Source organism: Choristoneura fumiferana, chromosome 17 (genome assembly GCF_025370935.1).
Source record: "Choristoneura fumiferana chromosome 17, NRCan_CFum_1, whole genome shotgun sequence".
Taxonomy (NCBI): domain Eukaryota; kingdom Metazoa; phylum Arthropoda; class Insecta; order Lepidoptera; family Tortricidae; genus Choristoneura; species Choristoneura fumiferana.
The window spans coordinates 13,427,999-13,440,565 of NC_133488.1; the positions used below are offsets into that span (position 1 = coordinate 13,427,999).

A 12,567-nucleotide genomic window follows, 5' to 3' on the forward strand; every position below is an offset into this window, starting at 1 on the left:
AGTGATTAAATTAAATACACGATGCCTAAACGTAAGAGAGACGAAACGGAAGAAGATAAATGGCGGAGAAGAATAAAAAAATACGAAGCCAAGTTAAACGGAAAACCGAACAGTAGTGTTCACCGTGTTAGTTATCCAAGTGAAGTGGAGCATGATATAATCGAAAGTAAGTTGAATATAATCAAACATTGCTTTATTTAATATTTTTTAATCGCTTCGAGCCTATACGCGATATAGGCCAAAAGCTATTTTTGTGCTCAGAGTTAATACGAGATATTAACCCGCAGCTATTTTTTTTCTTCACTGCATTTGTAGTGGAATGTACAAATTTATTTGTAACCAAAGTACAGCTTTTAATGCGTACTTATACTTAAACCCTTAGTTCACATAATTTATACATACGTGACTGATCAAATTTCGGTCTTTTCCAGATCATCTGGAATATGAACAGGACACATTTTATGAGCCTGCTGGTTCCGTTACGCAATATGACGAGTACATAGACAGTGATTCAATTGAAGATAAACTGGAAACTGAATCAGCCCCTGCTAGTCACGTGATCCAATGTACCGCAGAAGTACATGCCGAGCCGGAAATTCTGGCGACTAATAATACAGACGTGCAAAAGGTCTGTCCTGCGGAAACTAGTACCAAGGACGAGATCACTGTCGTCAACGAGGATTTTGATCCTGAATTATTACGAGCCTTAGGCGAATTTGAGGCAGATTCTATTGAATGGGGCGAGAACATTCATGAAGAAATTGCTAAACATTTTCAGCATACTCTTTTGAACGGGCTAAAAAAAGAAGCAAAGGAAGAATTACATAAAAAGTATTTATTTCCAAAAAATTTACCTTTTTCAAAAGCCCCAACTCTAAACCCGGAAATCGCCGCCATGCTGACCGAGGCCTCTCGAAACAGAGACAAGCGAATTCTCGCCAAACAGGAGCAGATTGGAAAAGCACTTTCAGGTCTGGGAAAGGCTATGACTCTTCTTTTGAAAAAGGAGCCTAATATAGCCGAAGCTATACGTACGTTAAGCGATGTCGGAAAACTAGTTGCCGACGCTCACTTCGCCGAAACCGAAACTCGTCGGTCGGTCGTAATTCCGCTGGTTGAAAAATCGCTTATCGATCCCTTTAAAAATAGAAAAAGGGATAGCTTTTTATTTGGAGAAAAGCTTGGCGACTTAGTTAAAAGCTCCCGTGGTATCAAAAAAACTGGACAGTTGATTCAAGCAACATCAACAGCACCTGCTTCAAGTTCCGGTTTAAACTGGAAACCCCCACCGTCACGCTCACGCCTACAACGCGGGAGCCAGCTGCAGTATCCCAGTCGAGGCGGTGGGCACAGAGGATACTCTTACTACCAGACCAGGCACCGAGCACCCCAGGCCGGAACGCCGCATCCCGACGCCAGGCGCCGCCACCGCCGCCGCCGCCGCCGACGAGGCGACAAGCGGCGCAGGCAGTGCGCCAGTCAGCCAACCAGCCACAAACATAGACCCTCAGGTACACGCCGGTCGTTTAAAATACTTTCTAAAGGCGTGGGAGTCTATAACTTCTGATAAATTTATCCTAAATACGATACAGGGTTACGAAATTCCCTTTGTAACAATACCGTATCAAGATCCTAGAAACTACCCTGCAAAATCATTTTCTATGTCTGACTCATTGCTTATTGAAAAAGAACTATTACACTTAACTAATATCAAGGCAATAAAAAAATGTCAACCCGAACCGGGGCAGTTTCTGTCTGATATCTTCCTTGTGCCAAAAAGTGACGGCAGTATGAGGTTTATTTTAAACCTCAAAAAATTAAATAAGTATGTTTACACTGAACATTTTAAAATGGAAGATATCAGAACAGCGACAAAACTTGTTACAGAGGGATGTTATATGACAAATATTGACTTGAAAGAAGCTTACCTGTTATTGCCCATTCACCAGTCTCATAGGAAATTTTTGCGTTTCTGTTTTAAAAATAGTATATACGAATTTACGGCTCTCCCGTTCGGGCTCTCTTCAGCTCCATATATATTCACGAAAATATTGCAACCGGTTGCATCACATTTAAGATCATCAGGTTTTCAGTCTGTGAGATATCTCGATGACGTACTTTGTATAGGAAATACAAAAGAAGCCTGTTTGATAAATACAAACCATACTATAGAATGCCTAGAAAAGTTAGGATTCATTATTAACTACACTAAAAGCAATTTGATTCCTGAAACAGAATGTATTTATTTGGGTTTCGTTTTAGATTCCATGAATATGTGCTTGAAATTACCAAAAAGAAAACGAAACCATATTTTGGAACGCACAAATAAAATTATATGTTCTAAAAATATACGTATTCGTGATTTCGCAAGTTTTTTAGGCACACTTACAGCTGCATGCCCGGCAGTTGCATATAGTTGGGTTTACACTAAGTCATTGGAGAGAGCAAGGTATTTAGCATTACTTAAATTTAACGATGATTACGACAAGTTTATGGCAGTTCCAGATAGCGTACGTGATGATTTACGGTGGTGGCAAAATAACATTTTGACAGGGACTAACCCTATTCAAAGGTATAATTATGTACAAGAATTTTTTACCGATGCATCGACTACCGGGTGGGGTGCTGCCTCGAACGGCGAGAAAACCGGAGGTCAATGGACAGATATAGAACGTAAAAATCACATTAATTACCTGGAACTGTTAGCTGTTTACTTCGGTTTAAAATCATTTGCCGATGATAAATGTAATTGTAATATACTTCTTCGCGTTGATAATACCACCGCCATATCGTATATAAATAGAATGGGTGGCGTACAATACCCACACCTTAATTACGTGGCTAAAATGATATGGAAGTGGTGTGAGGAAAGAAGAATCTTTATTTTTGCCTCCTATATCAAGTCTTCCTTAAATGTTGAAGCAGACAGGGAGTCTAGGAAAATTAATATTGACGGTGAATGGGAATTACAGAACAAAGCTTTTATTCAGGTTGCTCAGAAGTTTGGTCGGCCAGAAATTGATTTGTTTGCATCTCGCACAAATGCTAAGTGCCCTAAATATATAGCTTGGAAAAAAGATCCGTACGCGTACAATATTGACGCATTTACTATTAACTGGGAACCTTTTTTCTTCTACGCGTTTCCACCGTTTGCACTTATTTTAAAAACTTTAAATAAAATTGTCGCCGATAATGCGACTGGTATAGTTATCGTTCCTTACTGGCCGTCGCAACCCTGGTACCCTCTTTTTAAAACATTATGCATAGTTGAAGTCGTATTGTTCCCTCCAAGTAAATATCTCCTCTCATCTGCTTTCAGACCAATCCACCCGCTGCATCGACACCTTACCCTGGTAGCGAGTGTGTTATCAGGGAAAGCTTTATCAAAAAGGGAGTACCAGAGTCTGCTTTAAATGTCATACTTTCCTCAATAACGCAAAGTACTAAGTCACAGTACTCTTCTAGTCTTAAGCTATGGTGGCAGTATTGTGAAGAAAATCAGGTTGATTTTTTTGATGTTCAAATAGTATCACTGTTAGATTTCCTTTCCAAATGTTTTCAAAACGGATCGAGATATGGTACGCTAAATAATCATAGATCCGCTATTTCTTTGATCTCTTCTAATAATATAAGTTACAATGAGAATGTTAAACGGTTCTTTCGAGGAGTCTTTAAATTAAAACCGTCTTTCCCTCGTTACAATGTAACATGGAACCCTAGCTTAGTATTAGATTATTTAGATAGTGCCTTACCAAACGATACAATTGATTTAGAGAAGTTGACTAAAAAACTGGTTATGCTTCTTGCTTTGGCTACTGCTCAAAGGATCCAAACTTTATCTTTGATTAAAATTTCAAATATTACGTTTTACAATGATAAGATTGTTATTATTATAACGGATTTAATTAAAACATCTGGAATTGGACGAGCACAACCAGTAATAGAGATACCATTTTTTAATCAAAGGCCAGGTATATGCCCTGCTACTACATTACGAAAATATATTGCGGCTACTGCAGCCCATAGGTCGAATAAAGACGACAAACTACTACTTACTCATAAGAAGCCTTACAGACCTGCTTCATCCCAAACTATAGGCCGGTGGATTAAGCAGGTCCTCCAGGAGAGTGGCATTAATCCTAACATTTTTGGCGCTCACTCGACGCGCCATGCCACGACCTCCGCAGCTTCACGGGCTGGCATTAGCGTTGAAGTGATCAGAAAAGCAGCTGGATGGTCTGACCAATCAGCTGTTTTTTGCTAACTTTTATAACAGGCCAGTTGTTGATAAAATTTAAGTAAAAGACATGTTTGTTTCTTTTACTGAAAATAAATACCATGTAAAATTATAACTGTTTCCTTTATTATTTAACTCCTATATTAATAGCATTGTTTTCCTTTTTTTTATAAACTCTCTAAACATCTACATTAGTCAAATATTATACTTTTTTAAATCTAAGAGACGAAGACAAGATAATTGAATGATCAAACGAACTTACCATAAGTGAAGTTCGATCATAATTATCTTGTCTTCGTCGAAGAGATTTAAAAACCCTCCCTCCCATTATGAATCCCAAAAAAAAAAAAAAAACATGCTTGTGGTATACTCTGAAAATAATGAGGTCAATAGCTGCTCGTAGGTCCTATATAGGATAGCGTTGAGGGTGGATATCGAAAACTTTTTTCTTTTTACCCTCCTTCAGCGCTAAAATACTGGTGCGAGTAGGTTCGTTAGTTGCTGGACAGAACTACATTAGTCAAATATTATACTTTTTTAAATCTCTTCGACGAAGACAAGATAATTATGATCGAACTTCACTTATGGTAAGTTCGTTTGATCATTCAATTTCGTATATTAACAGAATGGGGGGTATTCAATTTCCCCATTTAAGTAACTTAAGCAAAGAAATCTGGAAGTGGTGTGAAGAGCGAGGTTTATATATATTTGCTTCATACATTAGTTCAAGCGATAACTACATAGCAGACGCAGAGTCTCGCCGAACGCATGCCGACACAGAATGGGAACTTGCAGATATACCCAGCACAAGATGCATCGGAGCCTTACCCTGGTTGCCGGGATATTGTCAGGACGGCATTCCTGAACCAGGGTATTCCACACGATGCAGCGGATGTCATGCTTGCGTCGCTAACAGAAAATACATTGAAACAGTATAACGGTTATTTAAAACAGTGGTACATCTTTTGCAAAAGAAACCACTATTATATTTTTAAAGTGACTGTTTTAAATGTTCTGGATTTTTTCATGACACTTTTTCATCAAGGCAACAAATATGGGACTATCAATACCGCAAAAGCGGCTTTGTCACTCATACTAGATTCTGAGGTTGTCAATAACCAGCGGATAAGGCGTTTTATGTCCGGTGTCTACAAACTTAGGACCCCACTTCCGCGATATAACTATATTTGGGATCCAACCGTTGTTCTAGATTACTTGAGTAATCTGTACCCTAACAAAAATCTTTCGTTAGAAATGTCGACTAAAAAACTAACAACAATTCTGGCTCTTGTTACAGCACATCGATCGCAAACTCTTGCGTTGATTAGACTAGATAATATTCATAGATCTGATCAAAGGTTCATTATCAATATAACGGATAAAATTAAGACTTCCGCTGTTAATCGCTCGCAGCCTACACTGTATTTACCCTATTTCAACGAACGTCCTTCCATTTGTCCAGCTAGGGCTCTGGAATGTTATTTAACACTCACAGCAACGAAGCGTTCTGATGATTGTGATTATCTTTTAATCAGTTTTAAGAAACCTTTCAGGAAAGTACGCTCACAAACTGTTAGCTGATAGATCAAGGCAACTCTAGTAAAGAGCGGGATCGATACGTCAATCTTTAAAGCGCACAGTACTAGACATGCAGCGTCTTCTGCAGCCAGCAGGCTAGGAGTAAGCTTAGACATCATTAAGAGAACCGCTGGCTGGTCTGGAAATTCGCAGACTTTTGCTAAATTTTACAATCGAGAGTTGGCTGCGGACCTTGATGACACTTTTGCCCGCTCGTTTTTACAGAGTAGCCTTGATTAAAGACTTTAAGATTATGTTTCACATAAGGGATATGCTTTTAGTTTACAATACAGGGTAGGTATACATAACTTCGTGTATAATTTCTCCGACGTACCTTTGCCTTTGCCTGTGCTATTTCGTGAAACTCTAAACATCCTACAAGTGAAATAAATTGTAATCTCGAAGGGCGAATCACTGAAGTTTAATAGAAAATCAAACGAACTTACCTGTAAGTGACGTTCGATGACTATTAAACGATGTGATTCGCCCGAGAGATTACAACCCTCCCAACCCTGACTAGACTAAGTCTAGATCTTACCCTTTATAGCACGAAATAGCACACAGCACACATGGCCTGTATGGGGTAAACGTGTATGAGATACCCCCAAGTTAGACGTAACATTTTTGTTTTAAAATGTTGCTCTAAAATGGTGTACGATGGCAGCACCGTCGCGTGCTACTACAAGTGAAATAAATTGTAATCTCTCGGGCGAATCACATCGTTTAATAGTCATCGAACGTCACTTACAGGTAAGTTCGTTTGATTTTCTATAATATTTAATATAAGCGTAATTTTTGTGTGATTATCCGTTCTTACTTTTTTATCATTTACCTAATTTACAAAATATTATGTAGGTACAGTGCAATATTGAATATATACCTACCTCGGGTTCTAGAGCAAGATTCGGTTCTCGCTGGAAGCACACGAGATAATTAATTTACTCTCGTGCTTTGAAAAAATGTTTGTTATAGCGAAGTACTTTAGTAAACTGTTACCTATCATTAACGGTAGTACTTCGCTATGCACACGTACAGATACAAATATCATATATATAAACGGGGGTTAATTAAAACATATGCCCTGATAACCAAAGCACACGCGGACGAAGTCGCGGGCAAAAGCTAGTTGTGTTATATTTACTTGTAACGTAGTCATTTAATAGTTCAATTTGTAAAAAATACATAGGAAATACTCGTATACATTTCAGACTTTACGATAAATGACAACTGTGATTAAAGTTATGTCTTTGTCACTCTTTGCTATTATAAGCAGGACAGCAACATTTCAAACCGTCAATTTGCTTTACTGTCAATTTGCTTTGTGTATACCTGCTTTAGAACTGCCTTTATGACGGGACACTGCAGGGGTCAAATGAAGGTCATTACTTAAATTTTGTTTATTTAATTCAGTTTATCATACTTTTGGGATCTGATTTCTCAAAACGCTTCACAAAGCCTATTTCTCCAAACGGTTTTCGATTTATTATACGTTGTCAAAAATTGGGACATCCCAATTTGGCTATGAAGTTCGGATTTAGCGGATTTGACGAAGATATTCCAACGCTCCTCGCTTCGATTGTTGTCGTACCAACTTCAGCTCAACGTCCACTTTGCGATGTGATATTTCTCATTAGCACAACTCGTTGTGATCAAATAAGTAAGGAATCACGAAGAATCAAGTACGAATTTCGCCTGGCGACCTTTACGTTCTTATCAATTTGTGGTGTACTCCTTTTTAGAAGTGCGACGACACGAATTGGGATTTGGTTAAAATTAAAAAGATTCAACGCGATGTTCTCCTAAGTACCTACTTGATCAGTGAGCATATTCTAACATTTATATTATAACAATTAGTAAAATATGCAATGTATTTGTTTTTTTTTTGCTTATTCTAACATGTCATTACAGTAGGTACGATTATATTTACTTGTCCAGTATGACGCACTTTCCTACGACTGACCTTAGATAATTTTCTTGTACCTCCGTGACGTAAACGTAACGTTACTTGATTGTACAATATTTATATCATTGATGATGCTTATAATTGCTCACGCGTTTAAATTGCCTTCCTATAGGAATCTTTCCAATCCAATGTGATATCATTAATTGTTATAATGATACCACAAAAACTTAAGACGACCGTTTAAATATGGTTTAAATAAATCTGTCATTTTAGGCGTCTAAGACGACTTTTAGTTTTTTTTTTTTGGTAGCCTTAGTTTTACATGATTTATTTGTAGGTGCTGTACTTGCTAGAATGTTTATATTATTAGATTAGAAATACGAAACGGGCAATCAAGGCGTAATTTTCCCTCTGTCAATCTGAGGCTACAGAAACAAACAACAAACAGTGGGTTGGCCTATTAACCTAATCACTTTTGCTTAATGTACCTCTGGAAAACATAATACTAAAGTTTAAATTACTCACCTAATACTTGATTAAATATTTTGTCAAAATTTACTTCATTCTTCTTTTCCATATATTTGTGCATAACACTCCGTACACTGAAACAAAAAGAAAAAATATACAGGTTGTTATCAATGAAATAGTAATGACACAAGAATTAAATGTATCGTTTCGGTCTTTACAGATGGCAATCTCCCATTTTCGTGGTTCTTCTAATGCCCTAATCGTAAAATCAATACATAAGGTCTATATGGATTCTATTTCCAAATCTCGACATCAATAAAGCAAGACGCATTAGTACTTATAGCACAATTTGTGGTACCTACTCGTATAATTGAAATTAGTCTCATTATGTCATTAACATCATTATATAGTTTTTGTTTAGTTATTATTTTGCAATAACTACAATTTTTACTATTAAAACATCTACCTAGCAGTGATGTGGGCTGTGGGGGACCCGGAGAGGAATGTCTTCCGATGCAACACCTCACAGTCACAGTAAGTGTAATGACCTTACACGACCTTATTGCCATGAACTTAGACATACTGACATCATGTAAAAAATAATAATTAGGCAACCCAGTGGGAATCAAGTTGTTACGGCGCTACAACAGTACAGTCGAATGCAAAAATATATATACAGCCATAGCGTCAAAATATGTATAGATCGACCTTATGTTTAGTGGCATAATATATATTTTGGACGTCTTGGTAACGTATATATATTTATGATTTTGACCGTACTCGAATATTTCTTAACTCCTCGTCCGGAATGTATACTTCTGTCTGTGCAGGGTAAAGGTAAGTAGGTAACAAAACATAACGAGATAGTTTATTTCAGCACTATGAGATAATAATGCATACGAAGGGTTGTTTACGACCTTTTTAAGTCGAAATTAAATGAACTTTGTAAACGTCCCTTCTATGCCCGAAAGTATTACGTTTCGTGTGTTTTATCGTGATCCAATAATCATAAAGGGGATAAAATAACGATTCCGATGAGTCTTTCGGATACTGCCCCATTTACCCAGATATTATGGCTCCATCATTGTAAAACTACGATTAGATCACAGATTAGAAAGAAATGAAGTATTTAAGAGAGAATTCACTGGTTAGATTATGCAAAGTTTTATAGCTACATTCTATCAATACAAATAGGTAAAGTGTAAATAGTTAGTCAGTTGGCGATTATTGCAGACTAGCTGGTGCCCGCGGCTTCGCCCCCGGTGCAGTTTTTTTTTAATTTTCTAAATCTTCTTTTATAAGAACCTTCTTCTGACAATAGCAAACACAACAAAAAAAGAATTGGCAAAATCGGTCCAGCCGTTCACGCGTGATGCCGTGACCAAGGGAAATAGGGATTCATTCAAGATTATCACGTAAGATCAATATCAAATTAAGAATAAGATACAGATTATTTTTAAAAACATTGTTAACAGAGGTTGCTCCAGTAGTCTAGCATACGGTATATGCCAATTATCTTAAGCCTTATGCCTATTAATCTAATATATATTATGTATTTTAAGTCAAGAATCTTAAGCATCATTTTTACGTAGCTAGCGTAGCTTCTATTCTATTATTGACTGGTGAAAACACCGGTTGTTAGCGTTTATAAATTGAAATACTCTAAAGCTAAAGTAGTAAGTATTTGTCTCGATATTGACAGATATTTTTTTATTTATTATAAGTAGTTTCACGTTCAGATATTTTTTTAATAATAAGTATTTGAGAAAATAATGATATAAAACACATTTCTGCTGACCATGCCTATTATCGTATTGTCATCGTCATCTTACACATACATACCATAGATAGGTCCCTGGATGCAAGTAAAAATCGACTTGCTAGATTTTTTCACATTATACTGTCTATGTGAGAAGTAAAATTAACTGCAACTTTTCACAAATTCAAGTCAACGACGGCGAAATACATGTCGACCCAACATAACTGCGAGGCAATTTAATGGTGCGAGTGATTTGTTGCGGGATGCGGCTACAGGGAGCGAATGAGAACTACGGAATAACCTATTGTATGCACTATGCACCCATGCAAAGCTTAAGTAAGGGTATCTTTTTTAGGGTTCCGTAGTCAACTAGGAACCATTATAGTTTCGCCATGCCTGTCAGCCTGTCTGTCTGTCCGTCCGCGGCTAAGCTCAGAGACAATTAGTACTAGAAAGCTGTAATTTAATTTGGCATGGATCTACATCAGTCACGCCCACAAAGTGGGTAAAATAAAAAAAGGCTAAAAGAATATTTTTTAGGATACCTCTCATAGCGTCCCCCCGTCCCCGCCCTCCCCCCCTCTAAATCTAAACTGTTGGGTGGAAAAAAATGAAAAATTGAGGATGGTAGTAAGTATAGGTATCAAATATTTACAAGGAAAATTATAAAGACAGATTGTTTGAGAATTATAGTTTAAGAGTAAATAGCAGCCAAAGATATAAAATATACCTAAACTTGAATCTTCCAAGTTTAGTTTTAGTAAATCGTTACAAATCATAAATCATGCAACAGATAATAAGCACGTATGAAATGCCGTGCTTGGGTTTGGAAGTAAAAAACATCTGTGATAGGTGATTTTGAGAGCTAACTCCTAGTTCGTGTCTAAGTAATGCTAGTACCAGGATCGGGTAAAACCAATGAAATTACCAATAAAGTAGTTACCTAAGTTATTTCTGGTAACCATACACAGCATTGTTTTCAAATAACGAAGTTATTTGCGACGGAGCTGCACAGTAAATTTGTTTGCGTAAGCGAAGTTTCGCTACTAAATCAATACTAAACTAACATTTCAGTATTCAAGGTAAAACTATAGGTTCCAACCTGGTAGAGAGTAGGTAGCACATACTCTTACATTATATACTTATATCTATTCATTCTTAGACGATGATAACTACTCGATCGCAAATTCGCAATTTATACAATCTAACAGTTGTAGTTGCAGTCGTTTCGTGTGCTCTGCCTACCCTATTTGGGAATACAGGCGTGATGTTTGTGCGTGCGTGCGTGCGTGCGTGTGTGTGTGTGTGTGTGTGTGTGTGTGTGTGTGTGTGTGTGTGTGTGTGTGTGTGTGTGTGTGTAGCAGTTGTATGATGCGGTGGTGATCGAAGTGGTGTGTTAGGCGAGGTGTTCTGCCCTTTCGCAGAAATTAATTTGGCCGAATATTACTTGCCATGCCAACCAACGTTTCGCCGATGACTCACTTTGACAACTAACTATTACCAAATTTTTGTATGGTAACGTGTCATTTGGTCAAATTATTATAAAGCAGAATATCATAATGACCAGTGGTGATGGACCATCAGTGGTGTAGCGGTATAGCACGCGGTACGGATTACCGAGGACCTGGGTTCGATTCCCAGTGATGGTCTTATTTTTCTGGTTTTTCTGTGCATCTACAGTTGTGGTCATATAATTAAGAACGATTTTTTATAGAGAAGATTTTTTCAAACTGACAAGTGTTACTAACTGCATGTATATTTTGTACTTCTCTCGGTATCGTAAAACTTTTCCGTACTAGCGGTAAATTCATTTATACATATAATTGGCTAAAAAATAAATAGATAAACTTTATACATTACATCTAAACCTAGTATTACTACTTACTGGCTGGTCATATAATTAAGAACGCTGAATAGTTTATTTTTTATTCAAATTTAAATAGAGAACGGACCGCCGCTTTGTGGTTTTAGGTTATTATTCGAATAATTTTGACGCCATTTAGTGCCGTAATAGTCTTAAAGGCGATTGCTTCATATAAAAACAATGGGGAAAAATAAAAGTTGTGATAAATCTACAAGAGAAGTAATACTAAAACTTCGCGACAAGAATTGGTCGTATAAACACATAGCCGATCATCTGCAATGTTCAAAAACTATGGTTTTCCACGCCATAAAGCATTTTGCCACGCATCAAACTACTTCAAATGTTCCGCGTGTACCTAAACAAAGAAAGTCATCTCGTCGAGATGATCGAAATATCGTTCGTTTGGCAAAACAAAATCCTTTAAAGGGTCTAATGAGTTGAGAAAAGAATATTTTGGCGAAAACAACCCTTCAGCAATCTCGGCACGCACTATTCGAAGGCGTTTGGTAGAAGAAAAGTTGCACGGAAGGATAGCAAGGAAGGTGCCTATGTTGAAACGGTGTCATAGGCAAGCCCGGCATGCATTTGCAAGAAGATATGAAAACTGGACAGTCAGACAGTGGAAAAACGTTCTTTTTTCTGACGAGACAAAAATAAATAGGGTATGTTCTGATGGCAAACGATATGTAAGACGGCCTCCAAATAAAGCATTCGACCCAAAGTACACAAAAGTGACTTTAAAGCATGGCGGAGGAAAT

The 12,567-nt window shown here is 37.4% G+C and overlaps 2 protein-coding genes across 3 annotated transcripts in view; one reads left to right on the forward strand and one right to left on the reverse strand.

Annotated features, from left to right (window-relative positions):
- Positions 1-12,567, reverse strand: part of Gprk1 (G protein-coupled receptor kinase 1) — a 68,210-nt gene that overhangs the window by 39,045 nt on the left and 16,598 nt on the right. For both annotated transcript variants that reach the window (XM_074100694.1, XM_074100693.1), the window contains exon 2: positions 8,244-8,320. In XM_074100694.1, coding sequence (XP_073956795.1) covers positions 8,244-8,320 — 77 coding nt within the window. The remainder of the gene's footprint in view (positions 1-8,243; positions 8,321-12,567) is intronic.
- On the forward strand, positions 22-1,567 carry LOC141437104 (uncharacterized). Its single transcript, XM_074100328.1, has 2 exons — positions 22-166; positions 432-1,567. The coding sequence occupies exons 1-2, from the start codon at positions 22-24 to the stop codon at positions 1,565-1,567; spliced, it is 1,281 nt and encodes a 426-aa protein (XP_073956429.1).

Bases quoted from the DNA above. Each gene is read 5' to 3' on its own strand.
- LOC141437104 (XM_074100328.1), top strand. From the start codon at position 22: ATGCCTAAACGTAAGAGAGACGAAACGGAAGAAGATAAATGGCGGAGA. The intron at 167-431 runs GTAAGTTGAATA...GGTCTTTTCCAG, and splicing joins GGAGCATGATATAATCGAAA to ATCATCTGGAATATGAACAG.